General features: G+C 45.5%; 1 protein-coding gene across 1 annotated transcript in view; it reads right to left on the bottom strand.

The window, feature by feature from the left end:
• Positions 1-5,182: 5,182 nt before the first annotated feature.
• Positions 5,183-18,667, bottom strand: part of LOC138503810 (3-galactosyl-N-acetylglucosaminide 4-alpha-L-fucosyltransferase FUT3-like) — a 562,965-nt gene continuing 549,480 nt past the window's right edge. The window contains exon 3 of the mRNA XM_069623824.1: positions 5,183-15,281. Within this exon, the coding sequence (XP_069479925.1) occupies positions 14,212-15,273 (1,062 nt within the window). The 5' untranslated portion in view covers positions 15,274-15,281 and the 3' untranslated portion in view covers positions 5,183-14,211. The remainder of the gene's footprint in view (positions 15,282-18,667) is intronic.

Genomic DNA, 18,667 nt, shown 5'->3' with positions numbered 1-18,667 from the left:
CCCATGACAGAGCTGGCCATGAACCATGTCTCAGTGAGGGCGAGGACATCCAGGTCAAGGTCTTTGAGGAGATGTCAGAAAAGTGTTTGACAGCGGAGCTAGAGTTGAGAGTAGCGACTTGGAGCAGTTTGCCACATTTGAAAGACTTCCTTGGTGGGGTACAGGCGTGAGGAGCACCCAGCAGACGTGGCGGAGGCAGTGGGCGGAGGTGGTTGAGGAGCCAGAGAGGAGTTGGATGGTATAGGGGCCAGAGAGGAGGCAGAGGAGGCAAATAGAAGTGGCCGAGGCACCAGAGAGAAGGTAGGAGAGATAGAAGGGGGAGAAGGGTGATGAGACGCGGGAGATACCTATCGAAAAGGAGAAGATTGGGCTGAGAGCCCTGGACCGGTAGCATTTAGATAGCATTTAGATAGACATTGATGATGGCTTCGGAGGAATGGAAGGAGGCCAAGAGGACCTCCCATCAGGTGTCACCATTAATGGGAGAGGAGGAGAAAGGGAAGAGAACAGCGATCATATGAGGGGTCCATAGGTCTGGAGAGGGAACGACAATGAGTATGTAAGTGAGAGGCTGTGTGGTGGAAGCACTAATGTATGTATCACCAATAGGAAGGCCTGGGTTGGAGACCAGGATATCCCTCTTGAACTTTTTCCTTCCAGTCTTAGTGAGAGGGATAGGATAGGAGATAGAGTAGCAGTTAGAGAAGGTGGGAGAAATCGAGAGCACCATAGAGGGTGCTAGGTGTAAAGAGGAGGAAGTGAGAGAGAGAGGCAAGTGAGGCAGAGGGGCACAGCACAGTGCTGTGCAGCACAGGATGCACATGTAACGCTCACCTGATTCTCGCAGAGGCGCCGGTCTTGACTGGGCGACTACCGTATCTTCAAAGGTGATGTGTAGCACCCGGTTGGCTCTTTGGGCTGGACCTCTGTGCACTGTATGCCTGACTTCAAGAGTAAGATGTCTGCAGACAGAAAATATGGGATTAATGAACTGGGGTTATTGGGGTGTCCCTATCTCTTCCCTTTTTTGCTCTCCTGTAGACCCCCAAAGGTTAACGCTCTCACCTTAGGTAAGTGAATGCCGAGCTCTCCATCTGCCTCGGGGCAGGGTGCTGTAACCAGTTTCTTCACTGGATCGGTAGCGCAGGCCTCTTGACTTCAGAGGACTGCTGTCCGTCGTTTACTGCACGAACGGTAAGTTTCGAGTAATTCTATTGTCTTTAAAGTCTTTAGCAATGATGTCTCTTGTTTTGCAGGTTCCGGCGATGGCGGATGACGGGCTGAAGTGAGTTGAAGATGGAGTCCGTATGATGAATAGAAGCGCCTGGAAGCACGTAAGTAAGCGCTTGTTGCCTGCTTCACGATGCGCTCTAACTGTCTTTTATTTTGCAGGTACGAGTTCGGAGCGGCTGCAGGGTGCCGGAATACCCACTGGGGTTGATGTGGAAAGGAGTAATGGCACGTGAGTATCAAAGTTCCCCAATGTCTTTAAACGCACCTTGTTTTGTCTTTCAGATGCAGGATGCAGCACCGAAGGCCTCCGGAGCGTGCGAAGAGTCGGTAAGCTTTTGTCTTTCAGATGCCGGAATGCAGTGTGAAGACCTCCGGAGCGCACGAAGAGTAGGTAAGCCTTTGTCTTTCAGATGCCGGAATGCTAACCTGTTCTTTCTTGTCTTTATAGGTGTTGCTGAAGACTGGATTCAGGATGGTAAGCCTTTTTCCTTAGGCCCAGGATCCGATGCAGAAGACACGATGAGCGTTCTGCTGCAGAGGATGCAGAATAACGCAAAGCAAGATTCATCCACCAGGTGTGGTTTAAATAGCCTCCTGTAGTGCTTAGGTGTCTCCTTCCACAGCCACGCCTAGGTAAGAAAAGAGTTCCTGCTTTCCAGAAGAGTTCCAGTGTTCTGAATCTAGGGAGTGGCTCCTGCCCCACCCAACAGGAAAAGTAGTTCCAAACAGAAGAGGATCAGAGGCTCAGTTGGCAGGCAAGTAAGCAGCATGGTCTGCTGCAGGTAAGTCCACCCAAGCATTATGAGCCCGGCGCTTCCAGCGCTGGGACTGGGCACATTTATGAGCCTGGTGTCACTGGCGCCAGGACTGGGTCCAAAAGGTCCCAATTGGGACTGGTTGGCCCTCGGAACCTGGGTTATGGATCTGCTTCCAAGGGAGTTGGGAAAACCCTGACCTTTTGGAAGCAGAGATCATGACAGCACATAAGGGGGAATCGCACAATAGGGTACACAACAGGAGAGGCAGAGACAGGCACACAGCACAAGGGGAACATTAGGACATAGCGAGGCCTGAGAACAAGGGGGTGGGGGAAACAAACTGGCACAGAAGAACCAGCAGTAGGTGGGAACCTATAAAGTGGGAGAGAGCATAGTGGACACAGCAGTAACACAGTGACCAGTAGTAGAGTAGGAACCTAGAGCGGGGAAAAAACCTCGAAAGCAAATAGTTGACAGCGTGGAGGCACAGCAGACTCAGGACACAGCAGAGACTCATAAAAACACATAGTACGGCTAACCACAAGAGGGGAAACCTAAGGATGCACAGAGATAGAGCACGATTAGCCCAGGCGGTTAGGTAGAAGTACGCGCAAGGACTGCCAGTTTGGTAGAGAGCAGTAGTGGCAGATCCCCCTGCCCGCACCTTCTTACCTACCCGTAGTCGTCAAACACCTGAATTGAAGAACACTGCGCCCTTGGCCTTTGTAGGCTTTAATGCAGATGTTCCGATCTTCAGCTCTTAAAGGATCTGAAGCGTGGACATAGTGCACGGGCTATGTAATGGCCAGCGTCTCCTGTGTCGCACAACACTGCACCCTTGGCCTAAGCAGGCTTTTAGCCTGTGAGAATCATGAAGGACCAAGCCTCCAATCTCCGCGGCAGTGGGGTGATTAGCAGGGGAGGGAGAGAGGAAAAGTGGTAGAGAAAAGCAGAGTTGAGAGGTTTCCAGAATTTAAGGAGGTCCGGCTCAAGTCTGAGAGGGGCAGGGAGGCTGTTCCAAAGAGAGGCACCAGCCAAGGAGAAAGACCTGACCCCCAATCTCTGCTTGGAGAATCGGTGGAAAAGCAGAGAGTTGGAGTTAGAAGAGTGTAGGGCTCTGGCAAGGATGTTATTAGGGAGGGAAAGTTGAAGATCGCGTAGTCTCAGACCCTAGAAAGGCTTGTGGATGATGCAGAGGGTCTTAAGATTGATCCTCGTGGCCACAGGAGCAAGTGGAGGGATTTTAGCGCTGGAGAGATACGGTCCCTGGGCTTGAGGCCAATGATAATTTTGGATTAGCTGAAAGGGGCAGGGAGGAAAGGGGGAGATTGAGGAAGAGGTGGTTGCAGTAGCCCAGCCTAGAGAGTACCAGAGCTCTGGTAGCATTGAGCTTCTGGGGAAAGGTGAGGAAAGGGAGAATGCCTCAAAGGAGGTAAAGCTGGAAATGGGCCTTCTTGGCAAGGTCCAAGATGTGAGGGGCGAAGGAGAGAGAGAGGAGTCGAAGATGACCCCAAGGTTTTAGGCCACACAGACGTGTGTAATTGCAGGGCACCTGGGAGGCATAACATGTTTAGCAATATCTCCAACACCCTTTTTTGTGCTCTTAAGGGTAAGAAAAGGGAACATGATACTGGCGCAAAATTACTATTATGGCTGTTAAGCGTGACGTCCACAGGAGCTGATGCAATAACACATAAGCTAGATGTAGGTAAACTAGACATAAGGTCCCTTCATTTTTTTCATCTCCAACTGTTCAAGCAGCTCTTCCCGGGGTCCAACGTGGAGCTTCCGAAATTAATCCATTTTGCAGCTCCTGTTGCACTGGGACTCTAGCGCAATGGGAGTCGCTAAATGGATCCTTCAGCTGACTATGCTGTCTGGCAACAGCACAGTGAGCTGAAGGATCCATTAGTGACTCCTATTGCAATAGTCCCAGTGCAACAGGGACAGTTTCTCCAACTGGGACAGATTACAGCTTGCAACTCCATCTGACTGCAAATGACATTCCATGAATAAAGGGACATGCAGTAGTGTATGATAAGGTTCAAGAATCATCAGATATTTAATAGAAACTGCTAAAATTAGGTGCAGCAATGCATTCTCCAGAGCATCAGTAAGATGTGGGAAAATATAGCAAGCAGATGAAATGGAACCATACTGCAATTCAATGCTTCTATGGCTTCTAAAGGTTTAAATACCCTATAATCCAAGAATGTTTTTGAGGGATCTAGCACCTCATTTACCAAGCCTTCTCAAAGCATACAAAGCCAACAAGCTTGTCAAGTTCTGTACATCAGTGTTCTACTTTTCAACAACTTACCTGAAGCAGTGGGCCAATATAATTGGCGAGCGGCGCTAGCATGTGGATGTCTACATCGTCCTATGCATTTCATAGTGAATGTGAAGATATTAATGTGGTTGTGCTCTACAAAAAGGCATTTAAGCATGCGTAGACAAAAGAAAACAAGATCTCCACCATTTTAGACTTACACATGCTTGCATCCCCACTGCTATTTGACAGTGCAAATTGCGGATAGCATTGGTGCCAGCGAGGTCAACAGCAGTACCAATGTCCAGGGAGGATAGCTCAGCCTTGGAAGCAAGACGACACAAAGCAAGGCAGGTTCGATCCCCAGGTTCGCGATTATAAATACGCAACTAAAACAACAACAAAAAAAACAATTTCTGTAATAGCCTCGATGCCTGCGGGCTGTGTGAGCACTTTAAAAATGTAAAATAAATAAATAAATGATGCAAGTGAATGGTACTCTCTCGACGGACCATGGGCAGATGGAACACAAACTCTCCATTGTCATACTTGCATTGGTCTTTTTCGTGTCCTTTATCATCTCTTTTTACAATTGGAGGGGTTATAATACCGTATCACTAGTATAGGTTCCAGGACTAGTTTTATTGTCCTGTGTTCGAGGCGGGGCCTCTTGTTCACACAACTTATCTTGTGTCTATAGATGAGATCAGGACAAGTGTTAGAAAGAGGCTGCTGCCAGTTATAGATCAATATGCATGAAAAGACACGCACTGGTTCGGCTTGTAATCCTGTCCAGAGAGCTGCCAAAAGCCCAGAGAAAGCTCCATAAGTGGTGCGAAACATGTGTTGGGACTACAGGCAGTTCTCTCTAGAAATATGCACCCTAAAAATAAATCCAAAAAAGGTTTCATCACAAAGAACATTGAGTAACCCTGCCCTTTTTTTTTTATTTATTGCATTTGTTACATGCCCAAACTCAAGGGTATTACGGTGTTGGTTACTTATAAAGTCACTTGTTACAGACATAGAATACATGTTACATACATTCAGTTACAACATGTTAAGACAATGATGTGTTGGCTAAGGCCTTAGTCGAATTTGTCAAAAAGCCAGGTTTTGATATTTTTCTTGAATCTCTGGTGCGATTGCTCATTTCGGATGTGTGCCGGCAGAGCGTTCCAAAGTGTTGGTGTGGCTATGTGAAAACTAGAGCCTCCTGCCCTTTTGCTCTTGTAACGAGGAACATTCGGATAAGTGCTGGTACATGATCTTAGGGACAGAGTGGAAACCTTTTGGGGTAAGCATTTGGTCAAAAAGGAAAGGACTTCGTTATGGATACATTTGTGGGCAGTGATCAGGGTCTTAAAGAGGACTCTCACTTTGACAGGGAGCCAATGAACTTCTCTTCTAATATGGGAGATGTGATCCTTCTGTTTAAGCCAAAGTCAGCACGTAGGGCTGTATTCTGGAGTAGTTGCAGTTTGGCAAGATTTGTTGTCGTGGTACCCAGTAAAAGGATGTTTCAGTAATCCCGTTTTGAGAGGATAAGAGATCATGCTAGTGTAAGGCAGTTCTGGGGTGTAGGGAATTGTTGGCTGAGTGAGATGAGTTTCGTAGTATAGGCGGTGGAGGATGACAGTGCGTTAACGTGCTTGGTCATGGCGAGATCAAGATGGAAGTAGACGCCTAGTGTTTTCACTTGTTTCAAAACTGGGATGGATGTGCCATCAATATTTGTAGCAAAGTAGCTAGAATCCAGAGATTTTAGGTGGACGTTGAGCCCACAATGAGGCTCTCTGATTTCTCATCGTTGAGGCATAGGCTGTGGGTGGCCATCCAGTTTTGGATGATCACGTAAATCTTATTGATGGTGACAGTGTCTTGTTTGTGGTCTCCAGTGATATGCATCAATATCTGGGTGTCATCTTTGAAATGTGTGTAGATGACGTCCAAGGCATGCAGCGCTGCAAATAGTAGTTTAGTGTATATATTTTAGAGTGTGGGTGAGAGTCAAGAGCCTTGAGGCACACAGAGAGGTACTGTGATAGGGTCAGCAGCCTTATCACCTATAAAGACTCTGGAGGTGCGTTCAGACAGGAATGATTTCATCCATAGGGGGGCTTCTGGGGAAATGCTGAAGTTTTCAGCCAGTGCAAGGCGCAACTTATTGTGTTCTACCATGTCAAACGCAGCTGACCAGTTGAGAAGGAGTAGAATGCCTTTGTTATCAGTGTCGGATGCTGTCCATCTGGATTTTTAAATCTAGTAGTGCTTTGTTGGTGCTGTCTGGGGAAGAAACCTGATTTTCTGGCTTCCAGAAGATGGTTACTTTCCAAGTAGTGTTGGATTTGTGTGTAGGCTTCTCGGTCAATTATCTTCAGTAGGAAGTGTAACGCTCACCTGATTCTCGCAGAGGCGCCGGTCTTGACTGGGCGACTACTGTATCTTCAAAGGTGATGTGTAGCACCCGGTTGGCTCTTTGGGCTGGACCTCTGTGCACTGTATGCCTGACGTGTAGAGTAAGATGTCTGCAGATAGAAAATATGGGGTTAATGAACTGGGGTTATTGGGGTGTCCCTATCTCTTTCCTCTTCTCCTCTCCTGTAGACCCCCAAAGGTTAACGCTCTCACCTTAGGTAAGTGAATGCCGAGCTCTCCATCTGCCTCGGGGCAGGGTGCTCTAACCAGTTTCTTCACTGGATAGGTAGCGCAGGCCTCTTGACTTCAGAGGACTGCTGTCCGTCGTTTACTGCACGAACGGTAAGTTTCGAGTCATTCAAATGTCTTTAAAGTCTTTAGTAATGATGTCTCTTGTTTTGCAGGGTTCCGGCGATGGCGTATGACGGGCTGAAGTTAGTTGAAGATGGAGCCCGTGTGATGAATAGAAGCGCCTGGAAGCACGTAAGTAAGCGCTTGTTGCCTGCTTCACTATGCGCTCTAACTGTCTTTTTATTTTGCAGGTACGAGTTCGGAGCGGCTGCAGGGTGCCGGAATACCCACTGGATTAGATGTGGAAAGGAGTAATGGCACGTGAGTATTAAAGTTCCCCAATGTCTTTAAACGCACCTTGTTTTGTCTTTCAGATGCGGGATGCAGCGCGAAGGCCTCCGGAGCGTGCGAAGAGTTGGTAAACTTTTGTCTTTCAGATGCCGGAATGCTAACCTGTTCTTTCTTGTCTTTATAGGTGTTGCTGAAGACTGGATTCAGGATGGTAAGCCTTTGCCTTTCAGATGCCGGAATGCTAACCTGTTCTTTCTTGTCTTTATAGGTGTTGCTGAAGACTGGATTCAGGATGGTAAGCCTTTTTCCTTAGGCCCAGGACCGGATGCAGAAGACACGATGAGCGTTCTGCTGCAGAGGTTGCAGAATAACTCAAAGCAAGATTCATCCACCGGGTGTGGTTTAAATAGCCTCCTGTAGTGCTTAGGTGTCTCCTTCCACAGCCACGCCTAAGTAAGAAAAGAGTTCCTGGTAAGAAAAGAGTTCCTGCCTTCCAGAAGAGTTCCAGTGTTCTGAATCTAGGGAGTGGCTCCAGCCCCACCCAACAGGAAAAGTAGTTCCAAACAGAAGAGGATCAGAGGCTCAACTGGCAGGCAAGTAAGCAGCATGGTCTGCTGAAGGTAAGTCCACCCAGGCATTATGAGCCCGGCGCTTCCAGCGCTGGGACTGGGCATATTTATGAGCCTGGTGCCACTGGCGCCAGGACTGGGTCCAAAAGGTCCCAATTGGGACTGGTTGGCACTCGGAACCTGGGTTATGGATCTGCTTCCAAGGGAGTTGGGAAAACCCTGACCTTTTGGAAGCAGAGATCATGACAGGAAGGGAACAGTGGTGATGGGGCGATAGTAGGGGTAGTGGGATCAACGGTGGGTTTCTTGAGTAGTGGGGCTACCCAGGCCAATTGAATGCAGGAAGGGAATGAGTTGGAGGTAAGAGAAGCATTGATGAAGTCGGTGATAATGGGCACTAGGGCAGGTGCACAGAGTGTGACCAACCAGGCGGGGAAGCTGTCACCTTTGCAGTTGGAAGGTTTAAGGGTAGTGATGGTGGCCAGGACCTGTTCTTGGAATACTTTACTGAATTGGAATTGGGGCGAGGTGGCATCAGCATTAGTGCTAGATAAGTGTGAGGGCATGCCTTTGCCAGCTAGTACGTTTCTCTTGAGCTTTATCTTCTCTTGTAAGGTATGGATTTTGTGTGCCATTGCATTTTGAATAGTAGTACACCAGGAATTGTCTGTTTGGGCAGATGCAACTGTAGGGAAAGGTTGATTCTAATTCCCTAAGTATGGAGAATAGTTCTTTTGTACTTGAGGATGCATTAGTGATGCAGGTGTTAGAGAGTTTGATTTGTGGGCTACCACTGCTGATTGTAAGCTTTATTAGCTAGGACAAACACATTGGTTGTGTTGATGGAGGGGTTATTTTTGTGGAGGTGTTGAATGCTCTTTTGTAGCTGCGTAGGAGTGTGAGTTCTTCATCAAACCAGAAATTCACTTGCTTAGGTTTGGGGGGCGTTTTGGAAGTGATTGGGGCTACTATGTCAAGTGTGGATTTCAGACATGTATAATAGAGAGTCTAGATGTTGTTAGGGTTAGTCTCAGCGGAGGAATCATTCTTGATCGCAGCTGCTAGTAGAGGAATTCTCTGTAGTATAAATCAACATAAAATAACATAACATAACATTTGTGATGGTGCTTGTTGGCAAGTAAGAATTTGAAGTTAACAAGCAGAAGGGTGCTTGCTTGCCCACTGGGTAAATGCCCATACAGTATACCACCATATTCCACAAATGAATCTAGTAGTAACCACTTTTTCATGTAGAATCATTTGCATGGCAAAGAATTGAAAATATGGCGATCAAGGCATACACATCATCATTACAAAGATGCATTTAATGTTTTTAAAAAGGCATGCATTCCAAAAGAAAAAGATGCTGTACGCTTGTTCCCAGGCATCAGCTTTACAATTCATTTATACATTAAATGTGCTTATCCTAATCCTTTTTGCAGGAATTAGTTAAATACAAGAGCTTTCATAAAAAGCAACGTACCCTCAAAGGTATCAAAGATTCTCCTTTTACATTACATGTCTCCCTAATCAAATACCATCACAGACATCTTCTGCTATCTACATAGGAATGTAGCACCACTTCTCATTTAAGACAGAAGACCTAATTTATTTAAGAGGCCACCATAAGGAATCTTGCTGCACCACATCTGGTGCCACAGTGCATGGCTTTCCTCGAGGTTCTAAGAACGTGTTGGCTCAGATTATCCAATATTTGGGAGGAGCATAATAAATACACAGAAATATTGTATACAACCATCTTCAAATGCACAAAACGTTCCTCCTAGTGTGGTAATCATACATACGGCCTGACTTCGGTAAATTGTAGTCAATCATCTGTAGGCTTGTCCACAAGACAGACACAACTTGTAGCATTTGAAAGTAGACCACCACCTCTGCATAGTCCTTCAAGCTGATGTAGGTGGTTGTCTTCACTAGATTCCACTTATTAGCTAAGGAAAGCTCACCTTTATTTAGGGTCCCCAGGTGACCTTCTTTGTCCCACAGAGCTTCTGGCACTTCACATTCCACGGGAAGTGTTAGATGGGTTACATAATAAGTCAGACTAATCCAAGAGGCCAGTATCTTTTTGCTACTCAGCAGACAGAGACTTTTCAATCGAGCCCATGCGTTTGTTTAAACTGAACTAGCCATCGGCTTGGCAATGTGCTTTGTGGAATTTCTATAGGTAACAGGATCTCAGAACCAGTGAGAACCACATTGGTAGTGCATTTGAGAAGGGATAGACCTCCTCAAACAATATCTGTATGTAGTAAGAATAGTGCACGTGTGCCCCAATCAATGATGTTACTTAGTTGTCTAAAGGTGGCCTACTTAAGCAATAAGTCCTGAGCAGGGGAGCCATTACTGCTTCAGGTAATGCGGGGACCCATACTTACATAGTTAACGCAGTCCTGGGAATTACCTGAAGCGGTAATGCCCCCACCTGCGAGGAGCTTATTGCTATTAGTACCCTGGGGTAAGATCACAGGTACTAAAAGCATTTTTTTCATTTGCAAAACGCTCCTTTTTCCCTTTCCATAGCGGCAAATGAAAATAATACAAAAAAAAGGTTTGGAAAGGAAAGGAGAGAAGGTACTACTTGTAGTCTCTTCTCCCTTTCCATGGTGACGTGTTGCAGAATGGGAGCGGATGTCTTGGGAACAGACGTGTTTCTAGTGTGTCTGCTCCCGAAAAAGGATAGAAAAGAAGGTAAGTGGAGGGGGGAGGGGAGCACTTACCTTGGAGATGGCGACCTCCAGCCGTGAGGAGTCTCAGGGCTGCAGGATTACCGTCTGGTAATCACCCTCCCCCATCCCAAGCCACCTCATTAGCTTGGAGGCTGCCACCCTGCCCAGCCCCCTACTGGGTAATAATGAACATTAGTAGACAAGTATTGTTAAACTTGTCTCAATATAAATATAAAGAATCTACTGCTTAATTTCAGATTTGTAGCAAATGCAATCACTTGAAGTCGTCAGAACAATCGGAATTAAATAGAATATTAGGAACCTTAGATGCCAAGGAGCCTTTCTAGAGATGTTACGATTTTCACAACCACTTCATTAATTGTGGCATCAAGCAGTGAATTAATAAGTTTAGGTTGGTGAAGGTGTTCATGGGTGCATATTAAAGATAGCTTTGTGTTTTGTAGACAGAGATCAATTTAGTTGTACATTGGTCCTCCCATAATAGGAGACATGTTTTGATTTAATTCTATTTTATAGTGAATCTACGTTTTTTCACAAATCAATTAATGAATATATATTTTTCTAAAATAACAGAGTGTTCGCTTGCTGCAACCAAATATTAGTTACACAGATCCTTAAGGTTTAGACTACTGAACCACAAATAAATGATCTAAATCCCCAAATATTTGCACTTGTTTGTCAATTACTCTCCTGGAACTAGACAGACTTAAATCTTTTCTACCCAAACACCCAAATACGGATTTTGTCTGTAATTGCTGCAATCGTGCTACAGCCAGAAAATGGTTCAAGTACCTTTATCCTCTGCTGCAGACGAATAGGAGTCAAATATCAAAAATATATTGTCCCCCTAATGTTAGACCCTGCTTCCCGATATATAAGAGCTCATGGGAGGCTCGGAACCACATCGAATGCGGCCAACAAATCAGCCAGCAGAAGGTTAAAGAGTACAGGTCCGCACACGCCTCAGACTCACACACCATTTTTGGCATATATTAATTTACTTGAAGCCTTGTGCACTCAGACCTATGGCAACTGAGCCCAAATATCTGAGTCTAATGTCTTAATTAAGCAGAGAATGTGTGTGCGAATCCTCTCCTTTCTCCGTGAAGGCCACAGGAGCTCAGTCTACCCCATCGAATAGCGCCGTAAACTCATTATAAAAAATACCATGGTTTTCTTCTACATGTTTTTGGTGCCCCACGTTAGGGTGGCGCAGTGATCAGCCGTACCCTTTCTTTCATGAACCTAAGCTTCGCTATTGGGATTAGATTATCATAAATGTATACCTGGATTAGTATGAATTTTACTGAGATCTTATAACAAAAAGAGCAATCTTCCCCATTACCATGGAGGGAAACCATGTAATAACTTGTCAATTGGAATGTTCCCCAAGGGCACCTGGCTTCATTGTAAATAGTTCCCAATTCCTCTGTTTGTGAAGTGTGTATGAAGGCATTGATATGTATTTTGAATAATAGTGTGGCACCATAGATGGCCACTCTTTAGCTGACATTGAGGAAACATTCACTTAGTTTGGGGGCAGTAATGCAGTAGACGACACAACTCACCAACCCTGGGACAGTACACACTCTAAAGGGGAGGACATTAGTGCTTCACTGGCCAATTTCCAGCAACCTATGGCAACTTGCAGTTTGCTAGGGATGCTGTGAGTGGAGAAGGGTGGTTAGTCCGAATAATTAAACCCCTTCTGTCTAGTGCCATTGTTGGGTGGGCGGTGGCGGTCTACACTGCAGCGCTGCAGACCAATTTCCCCTCCGAGAGTTCAGGACATCTGTTCCTTACTGTTGGTTCTATGTTATTTCATCTACATACATTTGAGAATAGTAAATTTGGTCGACCTAAATTTGGTTGTTGCATTTTTTTCCTTTTATTTGGGGAAACCCCGGCCTCCCCCAGCCCAACCTCCCGTTATTGTCTGGTCATGGAACTTGACCTGGAGTTTGCCCTTCAGATCGTCCTTTTTGCAAGGTGTCTGCAACCTGCAGATCTTTAGATGTTTTTTTACCTGGACTCCCATGATCTCTTACCACTGAGTACGCTTGTTATGGCTGATGTGAATTGTAGTCCAAAACATCTGGAGAGGCAAAGGCTGCATAACCCTGCACCTTCATATGAGTTCATTAAGAGCTATACTGGTTCCACGTCTTAATTCTTAATGGCCTCTCTTTTTGGCACAATGATTACTTGGAGGTACTTCTGCAGGCGACAATCTACTGGCGTGATTTTTGCAGTTATACTGCACAGGGACCCAAAATAGTCATGGGTCATGAGAGGCATGAAGACCGGAGGCCATATAATAACTGCTGCAAGAATGATGAGTTTGTAGTTTTGTAGAGTATGCATGAATAAATGTAGCAACCCTCGCCAAACCGCTACTGCAAATTGCGAATGCTCTTTGTATTCACTGGACTCCTATAACAGGTGTCTTGTATGCAGCTAGACTTCAAATAGATTATTTTTTTGCCATATTGTTACTCAAACTTGTAAGGTCGGTTCTCGGTCTAATTTTGATTTGGGTTTCAACCTCCTCATCTATTCTAAGGGTCTTCTCCTGGGGCCCATACGTAGAGATGACTTAGTTCATAGGGAGCAAGTTACAAACAACCAACCTAACATCATTCATTGCTTTCTCTAGAACCATAATACATAATAAGAACTTCATTTGAACAACACTATGCACTGGCATCTTCTATGCTGACTCACAATTTGATAGTTTGCCTATGAGATTGAGCATTCACTTATACACAAGTGGTTGATTGGTGGGTGTTATTAGGCCATATGAGTTTAAAATAGATTGAAAGCACCCACTCAAAAGCCTGATACCATTAGCTTGATCTCCACATGACTGGTGGCTGTCGTACTCAAAGTACTGGGAGGTGAAAAACCGTTTAAGTGTTCGTCCCGGTCGGGACTAATCTCCCTCCACAATTGCCCTGATGTTCGCTTAGATATGACCCAGAAACTATATCAGGTGCAGGCCAACTGGTGGTATGAAACTTTCTGCTACTGATGTGGATTGAGAGAATTTACCACCTGATTGTTGGGGAAGGTTGGAGCAGCTACGTATGCCCAGTGGGCTTGACGAGAGGGATGCTGTTTTCAGCAGGTACTTTAAAGGTCATTTTGAATTTCCTACAATCGCTAGCACTCCAGTCACTGGCCCTACCAGATTAGGAAGTTTAAAGGGGCATTTTTAACATTTTTGAATGGTGTTCCTCTTAAGATTCCTTGTGTCAATTACCTGTTCTATTTCAGGTACATATTATATTCAATCCACTTCAATACAATTTTCTGTGGGTAACTTATAAAGATGATACCTATTTTTGTTGTCAACCAGGCAATTCTTCCACTCCCCATACATAAACGATCCTCCCATATTTCACTTCGGTATTCTGACCAGGACTTGTGCCTATTCTGGAATACTTATAAGTATGATGCAGGTATATTCACATTCTGCCCCTGTTAGAGTGCGGATCACCTCTACAAAGAAAATGATGGGAATAGGCTTTGATGAGAAAGTTGAGGGATGTCCCTGGAGCTGCCTCTTGTGCATGTTTTTGTGGATCGGTCTATGGTTTCCAATGCTCCTGGAGTCTGGCTTTGTTTTCTAGATGCTCCAGTACCTCAGCCAATTTGTACCACTTTTCCACTCACTTGAACCATTTGGCCACACTGGGAATGATCCTGTAGGTTGGTTTCTGCCTCAGGTACTGACAGGCTTTGCAGAAGTGACTGTTCCAGTCTCCATTTTTTGCAATTTGAAGTCGCCTCCTCCAATCAAAATATTTCTGGTACTTCTCATCATCAGAGTTCAAAAGTTTTAAGTAAGCTGCAAGCTCCTGCGCATTGGGAAAATCATCCACATGGATAAAGGCTTCAGCAGGCAGGAAGCGTTCATAGTTCTCGCGAGTGGTGCCAAGAACGACAGGTACTGTAGTGGACTGCAAGGCATTACTCCAAAACTTCTCTGTGATGTAGTCCTGGTGCTGAGAGTTCTCAAAGGCCAAGTAGAACTTGTACTGAGAGATGGTGGAGAATTTTTTGTCGCGATCCAGTGGTTCGTGACCTCGACCAAAGACATCCACCTGTATGTGCTTCTTCAGCTCTTGATAATACTTCACTCGCTTAGACCAAGGATTCCAGTTACTGACCACCCAAGAGACCAGCTTGGACTTCACTGGGATGCTGAAGTTCTGTGGTTCTTTCAGTATTTCGATCCGGCCGTACGGGGTAAAAATATCAGAGTCGAGTCTGTAGCTCATTGTGAAGTTCATAAGGTTGTCCATGAGGTGCAGGTTGGGGCTATGGCTTGGGGACTCCAGATTGAACCAGATCCAGTGCTGATTTGGGGGCCTTGCAATCTGGGGCAGCTGTTTTTGATCTCTGCAGATGTCTCTGTGATGGAAAATTACTGCATCTGCTCGATCATACCAAGTCCGGTTTGCTGTCAAGTAGCAGCCTGATATTCCATAGGACTCCTGACACTGGTCCAGGGGAAACTCTGCCCCAAAGGGAAATTTCCACAGGAGGATGACCAGCTTGGCTTTAGCTTCGTCAGGCACAGTACTTTCTGAAGTGGGGCACAGAAAGAAACTGGCGTCATCAGACAGACGGACGTAGCTGAACATACAGAATCCAACCAAAAACTGAATGAGGAAGAGGAAGAATATATTTTGTTTTGAAGGTAGATGCTTCTGTGTCTTGGGTTCCATATCAGGGCCTAGAGTAAGAGGAAAACAGAAAATATGAATCACTACAAATTACACTCAAGGAATAATAAGAGGAAGTAATTGATGCTCTGGAACAAATGAAAAATCATGTGCAGGCAGAGCAGAAAAGCAAGGAATGCAAGGGGTACAATGGAAAAGTGAAGCTTATGCAGGGCACGGGGTGAATGGCTAAAAGCATGTCATTCCTTTTGGGTTGTGAGTTGGCTGCAAGTTGTTGATAGCTGTCCCCTTTTTTAAGGCGGGTGATGCATGGCTGATAACTGGCTTTACTTGTTGGAATGAATAATAGCTGTGTTTATTGTATGTATGAATGTCTAGTAGCTGTTCCTTCGGTGTACAGCAGGTGTGAATGGCTGATAGGAATCCTCTGTGTGTACCTTGAGGCATAGACAATTGCTACCCCCTGTGTGTATTCAGGACTGTGATACATAACAGAGAGTCTATGATGTGTATTTTGGCTACAAACAGCGGATAGCTTATATGTGGTTAAGAATGTCTGATGTCTCCACACAGAATCTTCTCATAACCGTGGACCCCATTCATTCCTTCCCTCTCACCCTTAATTCAGGATCATTTCCTTGATGAGCAAAAACGTCACTCACAGTCTCCAGTGTTCAGAGCACTTCTTTTTAGGCTTTGTGTCTCTCTTGGTTTTGGCCAAGGTTGTCAGGGTCATGTGTCGATCATCCTGTACTCTCCTACCAGGTACCCCTACCTAATGCTTTTAGGTCTTCTGAAGGGGGTCAGATGTTGGGCAATATACAGCTAGTTGAACCGCAGGGTGCTTTCAGCTTTCCCCTTCTGGTTGGAATAAGCAAACTCATCTGTTAGACTGGCCCGAGTCTGGCTCTTTGGTTCTTATCTATGGGCGTTATTTTGGCTTCTCCTCCAGCACTTCCATTAACGGATCTATGATGTTTCCTCTACTTTTTTGGCCAATTACATTTTGGCATTCTTTTGACCATTTTTGCTGTTTTTGTCACTGCAAAAAGAGGCCCCCAAACACCCACTCACCTACCCCACCACCACACCTTTCTATATACCCAACCCACACGCACCATGTACAATGTTTGCAGTAAAAACTGCAGAAAAATGGTTAATTGGGGAATACATACTTTTAGGCCAGGTTGCAGAACATTTTAGAGTTGTTACTGTCTCTTTCGAATTTACTTCTTCCCTGATGTCTTCATCTCTGACTTCCTGATCTTGGTTTGCCTCCTCTCTTTCCCCACCTCTCTCCACTAATGTCTTGCTTCTTCCTTTCTCTACCATTTATTGGCCGCTCTCCTCCTTCCGTTTCCCTTTCCTCCTCTTCCCGCTTTTCCTTTTCTGACTTGGTCTGCTTCGCTTCCTCTTAACCTTCCTCACTGCGCTGATGTTCCCTCTTCTCCAACTTTGCTCCATCCTTTCTGTCGCCTTCTCCTTTCCGGCTCCTCTCAGCAATTTCTCCTTCTACTCTCGACCTCCTCTCAACACTTTTCCTCTGCCTCTTCCCTATTTGCCTACCTCCTCTCCACCATCAATTGATTCTCCTTTCCTCCTCCTCCTCTCCTCTTTCTTTGTTCGCTCCTCCTTCATTTTCCATCCTTCTTCTCTGTCTATCCTCCTCACCTCCCTGCAGCTCTACTTCACTGTACTCCTCACTCTTTCTCCTACACCTCTGCACTCTGACTCTTTCCTCCCAAACCTCCCTGCTGCAAACTTCCCTGGGGCACCTTATAGGGTCTAAGGAGGGGGCTTGTCAATGTGAGACCAGTGTTTACTATGCGTGAGTTGAGAGCAGTTTGATGATTGAGTAAAGCCCTGGAAAATTCCCAGAGTTGGTCTGAACTGCACAGCGGATCAATTTGTGGCTGTGCACGCTGAGATTCGAAAGCAGCGGTTTGTTATCTTGGAATTAGTCTGTGGGTATCTTCCAGTTGTTTAGTTCAACCAGGTTGTCTGACATAATCCTCTTTTTTTGTATGGTGTCTCTCTTCTTCATGACCAGTGGGCCACTGCAATCCACAAAGAGTGGGGTCCATGGAAGTATCCATTATAAACAATACACATTATGGTTAACTGTGTGCATGAACGGCCAGTTCCCCATTCTTCCAGGTTCTCATTTGAGAATCCCCTATTATATTCTTCTTAGGCCTGATCATGGTTCTTGGGGTGGAATTAGCCCTTCCACAAAAAAGGCTAGGAATTGGAGAGATGAGCTGATTGGCCACTCCCAATATACTGCCTCTCGGGCTAGCATACAGAAAGAGGATGGCGGTCCCTGACCCATGGGCCACACTGCTCCCATCTCCTAGCCTACCAAATGCAACCTCTTGACAAGACCCACTGAGCCATCACTAATGTTTGGGGTAAGACTAGATGAAGAAGGGTCAGGCCAATGGATACTGTAGGGGAAGTGGTGAAGGGTTTTCACTTGTCCACTCAACCACCATGGATTCTACTGCTCATGAAGGTGTAGGGTAGAAGAGGTGCAATAAAAGGGTTCCATTAGACCACAACTCTTCCTGGAGTACACTGCCCAGGCGGGATGCTACAAAGCAGAGCAGTGCTTAACATGTATTTGTGTCGACCCCACTCCCATGCAAGGCTTGCCATTTCATGAGGATATATTTTGGGGGAGTTTAAGCCAAACAAGGAATATAGTGGGTCTAGATTATGGCTCATAATACTGTGTGCATGGAAGCATTTTTGAGTACAGCAACAGGGCAACTGTTCTTAGGGCTTGCCCAAGGCATGTATTATTGGTTGTTTTAGACCAATTTATCATCAAGGTTTTAATGAATAATACTGGGGATCGAAGGAATCGTACATGGTGTGCTTAATGTTGTAGCTGCTATAGTGCATTAGGGCCATACCTCATCATGTGGGCATGCTTAGATTCACCCAATAGGTCAATTGAATGGAAGGTGAGGCATTGGGGCGGGATAATGGAGCAGTTACCACTGTTGGGGTACGTAGGTCCGGAAGCTATTCTGACACACATCAAGCCCGGATAAGGCTAGGTCGGGCACAGCAAACATTTCTGACAGACATGCCAGGCAAAGACAAAGGGAGACAGGATAAGTGGAGAATTGCCAATATCAAAAAAGAAATCTGAAAACCCATCTAACCCATGATGCAGCGTTTCACAAAAATAAGAAGAAATATTGAATAGGAAGAGAAAAGGACAGCCAAGACAGGACTGTGTATAAATGAGTTAACTACAGGGCGAGAAAGGGAGCAAGACCTTAACAGGTGCAGGGAACAGCAAGAATAGAAACACAAGGAGCTGGAGAGTGAGGTGGTAAATCAGACCTGGGCGCAGATAAAGTAGTGTATGCATGGGGAAGAAAGAAAACCGAGTAAGGCAGGAAGGAATAAGGGAATGGTAAAC

Source organism: Ambystoma mexicanum, chromosome 11, assembly GCF_040938575.1.
Source record: "Ambystoma mexicanum isolate Mex_15411 chromosome 11, UKY_AmexF1_1, whole genome shotgun sequence".
NCBI classification, from domain to species: domain Eukaryota; kingdom Metazoa; phylum Chordata; class Amphibia; order Caudata; family Ambystomatidae; genus Ambystoma; species Ambystoma mexicanum.
Note: the sequence above shows the minus strand (reverse complement) of the source record. Positions and strands in the feature narration are given on the sequence as shown.